The sequence below is a fragment of the Plectrocnemia conspersa genome, unplaced genomic scaffold (assembly GCF_051122295.1).
Source record: "Plectrocnemia conspersa isolate PC_06_02 unplaced genomic scaffold, ASM5112229v1 ptg000002l, whole genome shotgun sequence".
Taxonomy (NCBI): domain Eukaryota; kingdom Metazoa; phylum Arthropoda; class Insecta; order Trichoptera; family Polycentropodidae; genus Plectrocnemia; species Plectrocnemia conspersa.
In genome coordinates this window covers 9,739,178-9,755,057 of record NW_028277166.1, presented here as the reverse complement: position 1 = coordinate 9,755,057, position 15,880 = coordinate 9,739,178, and the positions used below count along the sequence as shown (strand labels likewise).

At 30.2% G+C, this 15,880-nt stretch overlaps 1 protein-coding gene across 1 annotated transcript; it reads left to right on the top strand.

Annotated features, from left to right (window-relative positions):
- Nucleotides 1–1,613: 1,613 nt before the first annotated feature.
- Nucleotides 1,614–15,809, top strand: LOC148237570 (choline transporter-like protein 1). Its single transcript, XM_088205605.1, has 14 exons — nt 1,614–1,743; nt 1,820–1,875; nt 5,262–5,375; nt 5,670–5,818; nt 7,046–7,135; nt 7,634–7,788; nt 8,906–9,014; nt 12,807–13,041; nt 13,116–13,241; nt 13,509–13,615; nt 13,687–13,925; nt 15,196–15,362; nt 15,443–15,535; nt 15,597–15,809. Exons 2-14 carry the CDS (start codon nt 1,837–1,839, stop codon nt 15,789–15,791), a joined length of 1,818 nt encoding a protein of 605 aa, XP_088061731.1. The 5' UTR covers nt 1,614–1,743; nt 1,820–1,836; the 3' UTR covers nt 15,792–15,809.
- The last annotated feature ends 71 nt before the right edge of the window (nt 15,810–15,880 follow it).

Below are 15,880 nucleotides of genomic sequence, written 5' to 3'. Positions count from 1 at the left end.
CGCTGGAACAATGATGCAGCAATTTTAATAAATTACAGCTAGCTTATTTGCTGTATTAAAATCAGATTACAGCAAGGAACCAGATAAATTTTGAGTTTCATTTTTGTAGCATTTTTTGTATCAAACATTTTAAGTTTTATTAACAAAAATCCATATTTAAAATCTTAAGCCCAAAATTTAGATGTAAATAAATTATATACGGACAGATAGTGACGGGTGGCAATTACACTAATATGGAGCTACAGTAGTACATTTAATGATTAGTTATGCGAATGAACGATTGACGAAGCACCACCAGCCGTTGTTTTACCGTTGAGGTTCACCAAATAATGTACTGCCCTCCACCGCCGTCATGTCATTATTACTAGAGTGCCGCCAAGTTTTGTCCATAGTGAATGAATAAATGAATATATAAATAGGCCCCCACAGTTTCAAATATTATATTTTATATAAATAAAAAAGCGTTCCATTTTTTCGCCAAATTATAATTCAGAATAAGAAAAAGAGTACGGAAGCAATATTCAAATTTCTCTCTTAATTAACAAATTTATGTTGTATTTACTAATTAATACACATATTTTAGCTAATTAATTTGTAATAATTAAACTACGGTTTGACGAAGTTTTGTGCTAGTTTTTTCTTACTAATATTTTTATTGAAGAAAATGTGCAGTTTATCTTTTCAAATAGAAACATTTCTAGAATCACTGTATTTTAATTTTATTTAATAAGACTGTTTATTATACCATGTAGTGAATCATTTTTATGTGTTTTTAAGATAAGCTTGAGAGCAGTGGCAGCCCATCCCCTACATTTCCCTGTATAATAAATTAATATAGTATGCAAATAGTTTAATATTTTAGTACAATTTTCTTTAAAAATTTACTTGACGTATTAATTATACAACTAGTCTCTAATCTCAGGATTATTTCTAGTACTGCTTTTCTTTAAGACAATTCACAGCGATAAAAACGGTACAAAAAGTTTTAAACACTATTTATAATATGTTTAAATTATAGATTTTATTATATAAATCGAATTATATTTTCTTTATAAAAAAATAGGATATACTGTGTAATTAAAATCCTCAAAGCTCTAATTATTTTAGGTGTAATTCGATGTACTTTTGTTGTATTAAACATAATTTATCTTGGTCTTTTTGCCATTAAACTTTACATAACATTTAAAAAACTTCTAATAAGGCGATCTAAATGAGCAATATAAATAACAAATAACCGATTATAATGATTGCTTACTTAGCCAAGTTTTTATTCAATGTTCGCCGCAATTTAGCTCAATTATGAGCTACCTTAATTACTTTATTGAGAAAATAAATCGTAATTTTGGTGTACTAAAGAAACCATTATAGTATAATATTATTATAAAAAAAATTGTATATAATACAATAAAATTAATAATATAACGCATTAACCTAATGAAACCAATTGATCAAACGCATTAATATTTCACTCGACATTTCCAACCCTATTAGAATGTTTTTTTATTATTCGTGTGTACTTAGTTACTGTTAACCCTCTACTGTCAAATAGCGTCCGTTTCTATAGAAACTAAACATGGCTTATGAACGACTCGTGAGTCAACCCAATGTCTGTTGCAGTCGGTCGGGAGTCATCGATCAGGCAGCCGGTGTCTCCTGTCGCTCCGGCCTTATAATATTTTTCAGAAGCCAATGTTCTATAATGTTGATTTAAAAAATTTTGTAATAAAAAATTATGAAACAAATGTGGGCGCGAATTTTAAATAGTGAATAGTGAATATGAACCTTTGTTAACATTGACTGTTTATTTTTTAATAATAAGGTGATTTTAACATAAAAATGAGTTGCTGTAAGAATAATGCCGTTGAGCCCGAAGAGGTAAGAAAATTTTACCTAATATTCATTTAAAATTATTTATCTTAAGTTTTCACTACATAGAGACATTTTACATCAAGTTTATTTTTTTAGAATAAAAGTGCCAGAACTATATTTTTTTATATTACAGAAAAAGTTTTTTTGTATCGTGTCATAAATTATTATTTTACTAATTCAATCTTTTAGTAATTGTCTTCTTCTTCTTCTTAATTAAAATTTTACTTAAACCACGTATATATGTATACGTATATCCAAAACTGTGGTACGCGAAAGATAGATTACAGAAGTACATACAGGAGTACGTTATTTCATGACTTAATAGCAGACGAATTTAATAGTGATATGAGTGAATGAATTTAATAAATTTAACTATTTTCCTAGAATAAAATGACTGTTGAATGGATAATAAATCCTTATTAGGTTTATTAAACATATAAGTAAAATTGCAGAAACTTATATCATTTACAAATTGTTATATTTTTAAAAAATATAACATTGAAAAGGCTGCGATTTGCAGAGGTATTTGTTGAGCTTCCCTTCAACATCAAGCATAAGACAGATTGGTCGATTTTTAGATGGCAAGAGCTACAAAGATAATTTAAGATGAGGAAGCGATAAAAATTCTGCCGTTTGCAGCAATTTTTGCGAACGAGTATTTTCCGTGCTTTTGAATTTATATTAATATTAATATTTAATAGCGTAGTCCGTAAGGCTCTAGATTTTTAATACAGATGCCGCGGGCTCGTTTCCCGCAGCAGATTCGATTGTTTTTATTTATAAAAATGCGCTATTATTGAAAAACGAAAAAAATAATTGTAAGCTGTAATTATAGATTGTAATTAATAAGATTGATGTCACTGATTTGCAGACTTTTAAATCTGGTCTATCCCTACTTATTTGTAATTTTTAATTGTGCTTACCCCAGTTGTACAGCATCGATGTCAATTTACAACGGAAAATTAAAAAATATATGTTGTACCAAATGAAAATGCTTACAGTAAAATTCTTTAGTTCCCTAATGAGATTTTTGTATATTTTGTATATCCAAAATATAAACTCTCAGGAGATAATAAGCGGAAGAGGAAATACTGACAGAGGTCGCATCTCGCATATTATTCTATAGTTGATCTACGCTTTGATATTACACTATATTTTAAATAATGATAGCTATTTTAATCGACATTACTACGGACTTCTGATATAAGAGTAGTGGTTAAAGTATATTCAAACTGACTTTTGGTCAATAGAAGGGCGCAAAAACAATTATCACTTTTCAGAAGTAAAAATCCACGTCAAAAGCAATAAAATCGTGTCGGCGCCGTTGCAGTGGGAACGCTCGGTAACGAGCGTTCTTACTGCGACGGCTCAACGCCTATACGATTTTACTGCTTTTGACGTGGATTATTGACTTCTGAGAAGAGATAATTGTTTTTTGCACCCTCCTTTTGGTCAATGTTCTGTTTTGATGTGCTCCATTCGATTCTCACTTATTGTAAGTCGTAATATTGTTATATAAGGTCTTAATATGAACGCTACATAACCGAGCGTTTCCACTGCGACGGCGACGTCGTGAATTCTAAACAAGAACCTCCTTGAATTGAGCCAGAAAAATGCACGTCATTTAATGAAATACCATGATTCTTAATGAAATCGAAATATTAATAATGACTAATTTTTGTGATAGTATCAGAACCTCAGAACCAAACATCCGTGTATTTGTTAGAAGCAAGTCGAAAAGAATTCGGAGGGTGTTTTTTACCTATAAATTCATAACTATATGTATAAACCACCCTCCGACCTTGTCCACTGCAAACATCGTCACAAAATATTCTAGTTTCAAAAGAAAAGTATGGTTTAAAGTAAAACAATGTGATTCTTTAATTTATTTAGATATCTATAATTAGAAATATGTTTACCGGTAATTCGGTAATGGAATTTGGCAGTATTTACCGGTTGTTAATAATTATATAATTTTAATATTTTTAAGTCCTATTAATAATTTTAAAAAAAAGCACCCGAACCTGTAATCCAGATTCAACAACATAATTTAGTACAAACCCTTGAGTTTTAATCTCAAATACATATTTTGACGACTCTTGTAATCTAGAATATTTTCATACAGTATCAACAGTTTCAACAGTACCCAATAATTATACATGCGTTGCTGTAAGTATTGTGGCGAGATGTATTTAGGCATTGTCCATTGACAACCTTTTCCATTCAATAAAATAGTTTTGGTAGAAAAACCAGAAAATAAAGCACTTGGAATTGTTGTATAGTAGAAACGGAAAAATTGCAGATGAATTGTTGAAAGGGGAAAAATAACGAAGAAAAATTTAATAAACTCTTCAAGAATATCAGTATTTTAATACCATATTATGTAGTATATTTATTGTCTATCTAACCGTTTTAACCCTTTCTGCTCTTAAGGTGCGTGAGTATTATGGTAAACATTGCTTCTGTTTATTAAATTTATCTAATTATTTGATTTTGTCTCGGTTTGCAAAAATATAGTAGGACGTTGACCTATCCGAAGCCATACAACCAGTCTCAAATTCCATGTTCAAAGTTTTGTTGCACTTAATTAGTTTCCAGTCGCTGAAATCGGCACATAAGTGCGTGTGCTATAAATATATTTGTAGAGAATTGCGTCTCGGCGGACTTTGTTTTACCAGCATGAGCATTTTAAAATAAGAATAAAACGTTTTATAAGAACGTTTTTATATATCCTGCAAACTTATAAATACAATAATGTTATATGCTTATACTTTTTAACATTGACGTTGCAATCAATCATTATTTTTATTAGCTTTCTTACCCAGCTCCTAATTATATCATATCTGCTAACATTAAAAAAATAAATTCCAGCAAATCGCTACGAATCAATGGGATTCTGGAGAAATATGTTAGTCCAGGATATTTCACAATCAACCACGTTCCATTGTAAAGTTTTGATGGATCTAAATTCCTCAGCAGCATAATTTGTGCTATGGTATTTCATGAGTTCGGGGATCTAAATAATCAACTAAATTACTAGTAGGTTATTTTTCGTCTATAATCATGTCAAATAACCAAAATTCTGCAACTATCATCATCTCTTGAATCGTAAATTTAATTCATCGCCTTATACATTGATTGCCACAAATATTACTAGTTTTTGAAGCTATTTGTTGTATGTACTTATATATTTTATTTATATGTTTGAGAGTAGGTTATTATTGCTTAAATTAAAAGTACTAACTGAAGTGTGTACCAATGTACATAATATATGTTTTATATAGGTAACGTTATTGAGACTAATACTTATTATTCGCATTGTTCTATAATAATTTCATGAATATATTATATTATAATTTTTGAAGTGTGGTTAAATTTCCTTTTTCTTACAGGCATATCAAAAAAATGAAGATGGAGATCCAGGCATACAAGTAGCGTCTTCCAAAAGCAGATCATGCACGGATATTTTCTTCTTGATACTTTTGATAGCATTTACTTGCGGTTTGGTTGGTAGTTTTATAATTACTTTTTAAAAATTCATAGGCCGAAGTTGTATTAAAAAACTATTGATTCGTAAAAAACCTAAAAGAAAGTTTCACGCAAATCGACCCATAAATTTTACATCAAATTCTATCGATTTAATGTCCATGCCTAATCCGTTTCGATTTGGTAGTAAGCATAGATTTTTTAACCAAGCGATTTTTAATACACCTCGTCCTTTTCATGCTAATTAATATGTGAAGGTTGCGTGTTCGATGGCTAACTCATCACCCTGTTGACATTGTCGTGTGATTTTTTAGGTCAGCCTGATAGGATATTGTATGTATCATGGGGATATTTACAGAATATTAAATGGGTATGACGATTGTGCCAATGTGTGTGGAAGAGCCAACAACGAGGGGTATGAGGAAATGAGCAGTTGCAAGAAAAAGGACATGACTTTCAAAAGGTATTGTTTTTATGTTTTTTAAATAACTTGTGAATCAATATAAAATTTCAAAAACGTCAAGCCAAAAATACAAACTAAGCCATGGCAACTCTCAGACGAAAACAGGCGGAAGAAGGAGTACAGACAGAAGTAGCATCTTGCATATTGCTCCATAGTTTGTCTGCACTTCGATATTACACTATGTTTTAAAAATATTATAGTTATCCTTACCTATATTACTACAACTTCTGATATGAGAGTTTTGGGCAAAAAATATTCAAACCGAATTTTGGTCAATAGGAGGACGCAAAAACAATTATCACTTTTCAGAAGTCAAAAATCCACGTCAAAAGCAATAAAATCGTGTCGGCGCTGGCACAATTTTATTGCTTTTGACGTTGATTTTTGACTTCTGAGAAGTGATAATTGTTTTACTGCCCTCCTATTGGTCAAAATTCGGTTTAAATGTGCTTACGTCGCGGGAAAGCAATCTATACACAATATAATTAACAATTTTTCTAAATCATTGTTCTTGATTTCTACGAAAAAAATTATTGCATTAAAATTATTTTTTATATGTGGCTCGTAGCATAAAGTTTGGCCACCTCTGTTATATTAGATTGTTTCGTATGAAGTGGGAGACATAAATTTTTAGATGTATTAGTAATATACCGAAAAAAATTTGCTCAATAACAAATACAAAATTGTGTAACATTTTATTTCATCAAAATTTACTTATGGCATTTTTTCTACTAAACCTGTATTTATCCATTAACTTGAATATTAGATTTTAATTTACTGATTAGTATACCTGTATAAATCAGGTTGATTAGGAAAAATAGTACTACAAAATGTATTAATTAATTCGTTTGTCTTGAATATTAAAATCTATAATTCATTTTACATTCATTATAAGAATTACTGATTCATATTTTTTATCGTTTCTTTGTATATTGTATCTACTGAATTTTGCCGACAGCAATAACCGAGCGACCACCAACTAAGCATATTATTGTTTACATATTCTAACCAGCAATTTGAAACTTGAGTAAATGCAATGAGACTTATTCAGCATATATATTTTCCATGCCATATTTTAAAATCTATCAGTATCGATACAATTCGTTTCCATGTCAGCAAATATGTTTATGACCTCATTCATGCTTTCGAACAGAAGGGATATTACAATTTTTGTAGAAACAATATATACTATATGTATATAAGATAATTTAAAAAATATTTCAACAGATTATTGGTGATAAGTATGGCTGGTGGTGAGAGTGTGGATCCTAATCAGATTCATAGGCAATGCGTTGACTCATGCGACCCAACATTGTAGTAAGTATTTATGTTTTTAATTATAATTGAATACATACTTCCTTTATTCTAAAATCTATTAGACAGTCCTGATCTTATATAACAAGCCTACTTTTCATCGCATATGAAAATAATATTATAATAGTTTTAAGTTGTTCTTGAAAAAGCCGAACAATTTCCAAGAAAATTGAGAGAAAACACGTGTCCTTTCTACAAAATTTAATTATTTCAAAACTATGATTAAAAAACACTTTGTGATTGATATGTATATACTACGCTTGATATCTACATTAAAAACTTTTCGTTTAATAGTTGTATATATTGACGCTTTTGCTATTACTTCCTTCATTTTTTATTGATGCTTGAATGATGAATGCGTAGGCTACACCGCTAAACAAGGTCGCACTATTCATCAGTTTTTGAAGACCTTGATTCGGAACCGTCACGAATCGAACCTCTATAATGTTATTGTTTCTTTATTTCTACATTTCTATGTTCATACTAATATATAATTTACAGCGAAGAGTTCTTCAACAAGTGCGTGCCGAAAAAGAGCGAAAAAGTTATCAACAAACACTTTTCCAAAACTGGTCTGCCAAATTTCTTCCAGGAGGTCAGCGAAGATTTCCATTTGTGCTGGAGAGAGATCTTAGTTCTTTGCATTATTCCGTTCGGTGAGTAACCACAAAAAACCGAGGCCAAACAAACGAGGCTTTGTTAAGTTCGAGGACCTCAACACTTTGCCGAATTGTGTCATTATAAACTTCGTTCATAGTATGAACGAAATTTATGCTATTGTATATATGTATGCATATTATATAGAAATAAGGATTTAGATTGTTTTTGTGTTTGCTCTTCACTATACTATATTCTAATTCTAAATGCAAAATAGATAGTTTGTGGTTTTCGTAGTAAAGCGATGATATGCATATACAATACGGGCATTTATACATTATTGATTGATGCGGGTTAAAATCGTTTTTGTATCAAATAAATGATAAGCATGTGCGCTTATTGAAGTGCAAATTTAAATATTCCGTTGCAAACGTTAACCCAGTGCGTTGCAACAGGGTAAACACAATCAACAACCACTATTAAGTAGTGAAAAACCGGACTGAAAAATCAAAGTCTGTAAATTAGCGACATATTTTTATTAATTATCAAATATTATTACAGCTTATTATTACAACGGATATCAATATGCACGACCTAACTAGATTTTATTTCTAATGTATTCATCTGTGAGATTATTAAAATCTAGGAAAACACCTATTCCGATCTCCCTTAAAAGATTAGTAGATAAAGGCAGATATATTATTTTATTTTATATTGATAATGCATAATCTCAATATTAAATTATATTTAAAAGAATATTATAATTAAGCTGTATTTTATGATTTTTTTTAAAGATGTTGACGAAATATATGTAATGAGCCATTTGAGCTAATTTATGTTGTTTCAAATACGGGAATACGTAATTGTCTTTACAAAAATTAAGCAAGCATCATATAAAAATCGCATTTTTATGTTTCATATCGCTCTTTAAAATCAATACAATTTATTAGTAGTTATATCGTAAGCCACAGACACAATCATGTGGGGTCATTTGTTGATACTATCTACCTTTTTACACGTTTATATATTTTCATACATTATGTTTAAATTATTATATGTAGAATATCGACCATGACACGGCAAGGATTTGACCAACTTTAATTCCGTGTATTTTTTGTGTCGCACTAATATAATCGATAGCCACTTCCTTTTCAACAATGTTTACTCTGTTTTCAGTCTTCTCTGGTATCATGTTGGTGTTATTCAGATATGCGGCTGGATTTGTAGTGTGGCTAGTTTTGGCCGGCGTCATGTTAACAACGATCATAGGAACTATCTATCTATGGTGAGTTATATATTGCATCTCCATGATTTACTATATTTGCTCAATGAACTCTTAATGTATTAGTATACTTTTTGGTATACGTGAAAAGTATATAAAAACAGATTTATTAGGAATATTGTTCAAATTATTTTGAGGTGACTTTCAAAAACGGTCAATTATTTAGAGATTTATTCATCATTGTCTCTTACTTATTAGTAAATTGTATTATTCAATCCCTAAAAAAATCTTCAGGTTTTAGGACAAGAATTTGTCAATAGATATTTTGATTTCTTCCGCAGAGCTTTATTTACCATTAAGGTAATTTTAGATCGAAATAAATAGTAATGGGTGATATTGTAAAAACTCCCACTTCAGATTAATCAATTATTTTGAGTAATGAATGCCACATGCGGTATTGCATTGTCGTGGTGAAAAATAATGCCTTTTCTGTCGACTGTGCCTGATTTAAATTATCCATTTGTTGAAAATATTTGAACTCGGTTTAAAATGTTAATAACACACCTTAACATACCACCACATATCTTAACATACCACCACATATACATTTTTACCAGTAGGAATGCTCGGTAACGAGGGTTCCCACTGCGACGGCAACAGCAAGATTTTATTGCTTTTGACATGGATTTTTTACTTTTGAGAAGGGATAATTTTTTGCGCTCTCCTATTGGTCAAAATACACTGCGACGACGACGGCACGATTTTTTGCTTTTGACGTGGATTTTAAACAAGGACCACCTTGAATTTAGCTAAAAAAATGCATGTCATTTAATTAAATACTACGAATCATAATGAAATCGAAATATTAAATAAAACAACCACTTACTACTTTTGCCTCCTTCTCCCACTTCCTGGGAAAAGCTGAAATGACATCCCTGAAAAAATGTAATTTTTACGAAATTTTGATAGAAATATTTTCTTATAAAACGTAATACTTACTATTTAAATTCTGTATTTTTTTTAAATTATTTTCAATTAGTTTAATACCGTAAGAAATAAAAGGAAACATTAACGTACATTAATGAGTCAGTACTTTTAAAATATATATATCATTAATAGATATAATAAAGAGAATGCATTTTTATGGTTTCTATAGTGTAGTCTGGAATTACCACTGCTTGAGATGGTGCATCAGTTTAATAATAATCTGAAAATTTTCGGAGAACAATATGAAATGTCTCTGACACTCCGCTACGACACCTTGCAGACTGACTCAATGTTGCTAATACGTATATAAAAATAAATATGATATCTGTACTGCGCCATTTTTATGCACATAATAATAGCTGTGCATTAATATGGTTATCAGATATATGGATATATGTTTGTGTGTATGTATGTATGTACAATCATGGTGACATCATAGTCTGATATTTTGTTTGCACGTTACATGTAAACAAATTAAAATTTATTATTAAATGTGCAGATCGATCAAATGCGATTTTACGATGTCAGCGAAGAAAAGTGATATGCACAACCGCATTAAAAAAAACCCTGATAGCATGCGACATATGAGTAATAGATTACTTTTATAACGATCACTCGCTCACTGCAGAAACAATGTTTTATAACAAAAATTAGCATTTCAATAACATAATGATAAAATTGGTAATAAATATAAATTAGGCTAATACTATATTACTATACTCGATGTAATATCAGCGCATCAAATTTATTGATTTTAAATTAAAACTAAAAGCTAGACATATTACAAAATACAATTTTGTAACATGTTTCAAAAAAATGTTTTTTTAGACACTTACATATGTATGTGACATATACTGTTTTTATTTATTAACTTTTACGTAGACAACTTACAAATAAATCATTGAAAAATGAACTAAAGTTTGCTTTATAAGTTTTTTTCTATTATAAAAATAATTATATTTACTACTTCAATATTGTACCATTTTTACAATGACTAAGGATTAATATTATAGAAAAGAAGAATAATTATATTATTTAGTCTAATATAAGCTTTGATTTCCCTTCCATTAATTTCTTTTAATTTTTTTTCGATATAAATGTAATATTATACATAACCGACTTGACTAGTTTCGCCAACTGATATTTTTAGAAACATTAAAATTTAGCCAACAATTCGCTGCCCTAAAAAATTGAACAGTTGCTAGATTTAAATCCAGATTCAAATTATGGACATTTTTTTAAATTCAATCTGCATTTTTATATATTATATTTGAGAAGCAACATTTAAAATAGAGGTGAATTTAGTATAATATGTATGTATATATAAAAAATATATATGAATAATATATATAGAAAAATTTATTTAGTATAAAAGCTTTTTTATTAATAATATAGTTTAAATGCTTAAAAAATAATAACATAATATTATTAGAAGTTTCAAAAAAATGCATGTATACAACTAGTTTGCGATCGAAGCGTTTTGTAAAAAAAAGGATAATTCCTGGAAACTTGTTTTTTTTTGCAAAACATTTTTAGACAGATAATTTAAGTGAATTTTGAACAAAGAGATGTTCTTAAGTCTTTGATTTTGAGGTACAATGCTTTTTTTTATGCTCCGTTCCGTCGATCTTTACAACAAATGCAATTTCTAAACGTGTTTCTCTAAGACTCCAATAACGAAATAATATAATAAGATTTCGTCTATGGAAGTCTCCAATAGTTGAACGCATCCATATGTAACTTAAGGGCCCATACGCACTGTCGGCTAGCCGCCGGCAACTAGGGACCGCCGGCTCAAAAACGCAGGTAGTTAGGCTAGGCGGCTAAGCCGAGCGACTCGAGGTCGGGTAAGTACATTCGCGAAGAAATTGCAATATTAATTTTAAAGAGAAAAAAATATTATTTTATTTTCAATATAATATTGAATTTCCCTGTATGAAACGCTTTTTGTTTCCCAAATTCAATTATAAATGTATCTGTATTATGTTAATAAAATTAATTTAAATTGAGAAGCAAGAAATAATATAAAATAATTATGCATATTATTTCACAATATTTTTTTTTCGTTATCAATATTCATATAAAATTATTGTAAACGATTCGGGATTCAATTTCTACGATGAGCGTTTCTGTGTCGAAGCCATTTTTTGTGAATGATGTATAAGTCGCCTCGAAAGTCGCTCCTCGTGCGAATGCACTCATCTAAACCCATGCTTTTATAGGTTGCCGCGACAGGCAAGTCGCCTGTGCATCACCTCTGCGCAGGATCGCGCCTGACGCTCCGGCGACTCGGCGCCTGCGTGCGTATGCACCCATTTAAAACCATATAAAGTACAGTCGCCGGGCGGCTAGTCGCCGGCGGCTAGTCGCCGGCGGCTAGTCGCCGGCGGCTAGTCGCCGGCGGCTAGCCGACAGTGCGTATGGGCCCTAAACTGTTAGAAAGAATCTGGGATCAATAAGGATCTGGAGTTTTTGGACATCTGGTTTAAGTTAAAAAAAATTAACCATTCGATGCCAGCCTTAGGGTAATAAATTACAATACATAGTATACACAATAATGACAGGTAGAAAATTCCATGTAGTCTCTTCTCTTTTATAAAATGCGATGAAATTCGATATACTTGTGAGCTCTGAAAATCTTTTATATTTTTATTGTGTTGTAGAACTCAGTAATGTTATTCTGTCTAACCAATGTATCATTCTTAATAATTATTTTAGAAGAAAGTAAAAGATTATAAATCGAGATTTATTTTATCATTTCACTACAATTGCCGTTTCAAATGTGATTTGTGATTCCACTTAGTTACATATGCATATTATGTTTTATTTATATAAATCATCAATACTAAACCGGACCTTGCTTTAAAGGATTATGTGGCATATACAAAAAAAAAGTATCGAATCAACTGGAGCACAGGATAACATCAGCAATAGAAGCGTCACAAACTATCTGGCCTTCGCAATCATAGCTACCATTGTGACCATAATTGTCTTGTTGGTGCTGCTGGTTATGAGGAAAAGGATAAATTTAGTGATACAATTATTCAAAGAAGCCGGAAAAGCCATCGGCAGCATGCCCCTATTGCTCCTTGAACCAGTTTTGGTATAATTACATATTTTTAAACACTATTAATATATTATAATTAATATGAATAATAACAAATAATATAATTTTAGACATTTGCAGCTTTGGCTACAGCGGTAGGTCTTTGGATCTATTTCAGTCTATGGGTGGAAAGTTCTGGCTACTTGGTGCTGGAATCAAATCAGAGCATTCACTATCGTAAAGACACAACTATGAAGGTAAGATTTGCACACAAACTTTTTAAAAGTATATGTTTTAAGCAGAATAAGCTAGCATTCTTTTATTTTTCTGCGATCAAAGCCTTCTTGAGAGGGCCATGGCCAGTGGTCAAAGGACCAGAGAAAGTCAATGTATACTTTTAAACACGTTTATTCACTCAGATGATTTACAATAAATATCATCGAACGGAATCGCAGCCCTACAATCAATCATTCCAAATAAATCTGAACAATATAATATATATTAATGTGTTACACTTCATGCAGGTCACAAGGTGGTATAATCTCTTCGCTTTGTTTTGGTTCACCCAGTTTATTATTGGATGTCAGCATATGGTAATAGCCGGTGCCGTGGCGACTTGGTTCTTCACTCGGTAAATATACATCAAGACATATTTAGCTGATTTATTTACAAAATTTCATTATTTTTATTGTATATTTTTAGCAACAAGAACACTTTAAACTTTCCCATAATGACGAGTTTCAAAAATCTTCTTATGTATCACATGGGATCCGTTGCTTTCGGTTCTCTGATAATTGGTATCATTCAGTTCTTGAAGGTTATGCTGTCGCTGATCAAAAAAAGATGCAGGATAAACTCTAATGTTGCTGAAACTTGTGTCAAATGTTGCTGTTGCGAAAACTTTATCAAGTATTTGAATACAAGTAGCTATATAGAAACATGTAAGTAACATCTTATATACAGTTAAACACTCAAATTAAATTTTATTTCAGATGGTCATAAATGCATATAGTATTCCAATACCTTTTTAATATTATGCTATCATTGTAATTGGCACAGAAGTGGTTTTTAAAAGTGTTATTGCGCCGATTCAACCGTCAATTTTAGTTATACTTATTAAATTAAAATACATAACTATAATGTATTATAGGGCAATGAAATAAATTAATACTAATAAAATAATAAGTAATATTATATAATCAAGAACAACTTTACATTTTTACTTCAGATGCTGGCAAAATTATTTTTGAACAGTTTCAGCTATTAGTCTTTGCATTTTCCTGTAGACTTTTAAATTTTAGATTGTGAGATATTTAGGTTAATTTTCTTGCTCTTACTAAGCTTTGATCCATGAACCAAGCATGAACCTTTTCACCATGTCAGTGCATCTACTTTTTGTGCTAATTTAATTATATATGATTTGCAATAAAACCCTTCTATAAAACAACATCAGCCGAGTGTGAAACTCTTAGAAACATTCTTCTACTTCGCTTACCCATCAGTTTTAAATATTGTTATCTATTTAACATTTGGATTGATTAATTCTGATCAGACAACTAAAATATTTCTTCATTCAGACTTGTATCTTTAGTTTGCCTATTAATTTTGCTTTTGAAGATTTAATTGTACATCAACCATCTGATTTCCACTGCTAATTTCAAAGAACAAGACATTTTTTTTTATTTTTTGTGAATTTTAATGTAAACTTTTTTCACAATAGCTTTACAAGAAGTAATTTGAAATAAAACCTTACAGATCAAATATCATTTTTCCTTCTATTAACCAGCTAACAAGTTCTACTTTTAATTAACCGACTAAAATAATACATTGAATAACGTTAGTCGATTAACAAAATTCTTGAATATTCTCTGGCTTTCTAAAAAAATTTATCAGATATGTTTTATCAAGGATGTTTTAAAGTAAATTAGATTACACGAGGTTCTGAAAGAATCTAATATGCTATAAGTTGCTTTAAAATGAAGATGTTTTGCAACTAAGACACAGAGAATAATATTTTAAAGAATACACGAAAGAACTATAAATGTATCGAAAGTTGTCTAAATACATATATTTTATATCAGCATAAATATTAAAATGAATTTATCAAAGGTTAAAACCAATAAAAAAATATTTATTATTCATCTTGCGACTAACTTCATGCTTTACACATAGATAACTGTGTCTATTATATAAATGAATGATTTGTTTCAGCTATACATGGATACAGTTTCTGTAAAGGTGGTAAAGAAGCATTGAAGATCCTATATTCTAATGCATTGAGAGTGATTGCTATAAATTCTGTCGGTGATTTTATACTGCTGGTTGGAAAAGTTTTTGTTGTGACAGCAACCGTATTAATCGGTTTTGAATTAATACAAGTACCACTTTGATATTTTGAATTGATATTTTTATTACAAATGAAATATATTGATTGTTATTTTTTTTTGTATATTTATAGAAAAAAGAAGGAGTTCAGAACTCTTGGGTGATGCTGACAGTCGTCGGTTTAATCGCTTATTTTACTTCTCATTGCTTTATGACCGTTTATGAGGTAAATCATGTCTCTTAGTTTTAATGAAGTTTTAATAATATTTTTTTTTATTAACTTATAGATGGCGATAGACACAATATTTATATGTTTCTGCGAAGACTGCAAACACAACGATGGTGTTAGCAGACCGTACTATATGAGCAGAGGACTGATGGAGTTCGTCAAGAACAGCAAGAAAGCCGTTTCCATGCTAGACGAATCTGATTCGCAAGCCTGGAGTGGACCAAGGACAATATCGCAAAACGTCGATAAGTGATTCAAGACCAAAATAAAATAATATTTTTATAAACATTTTTTTATAAATTTAAGAATAATAAATATATATTTTTAATAGTTATTACTGCT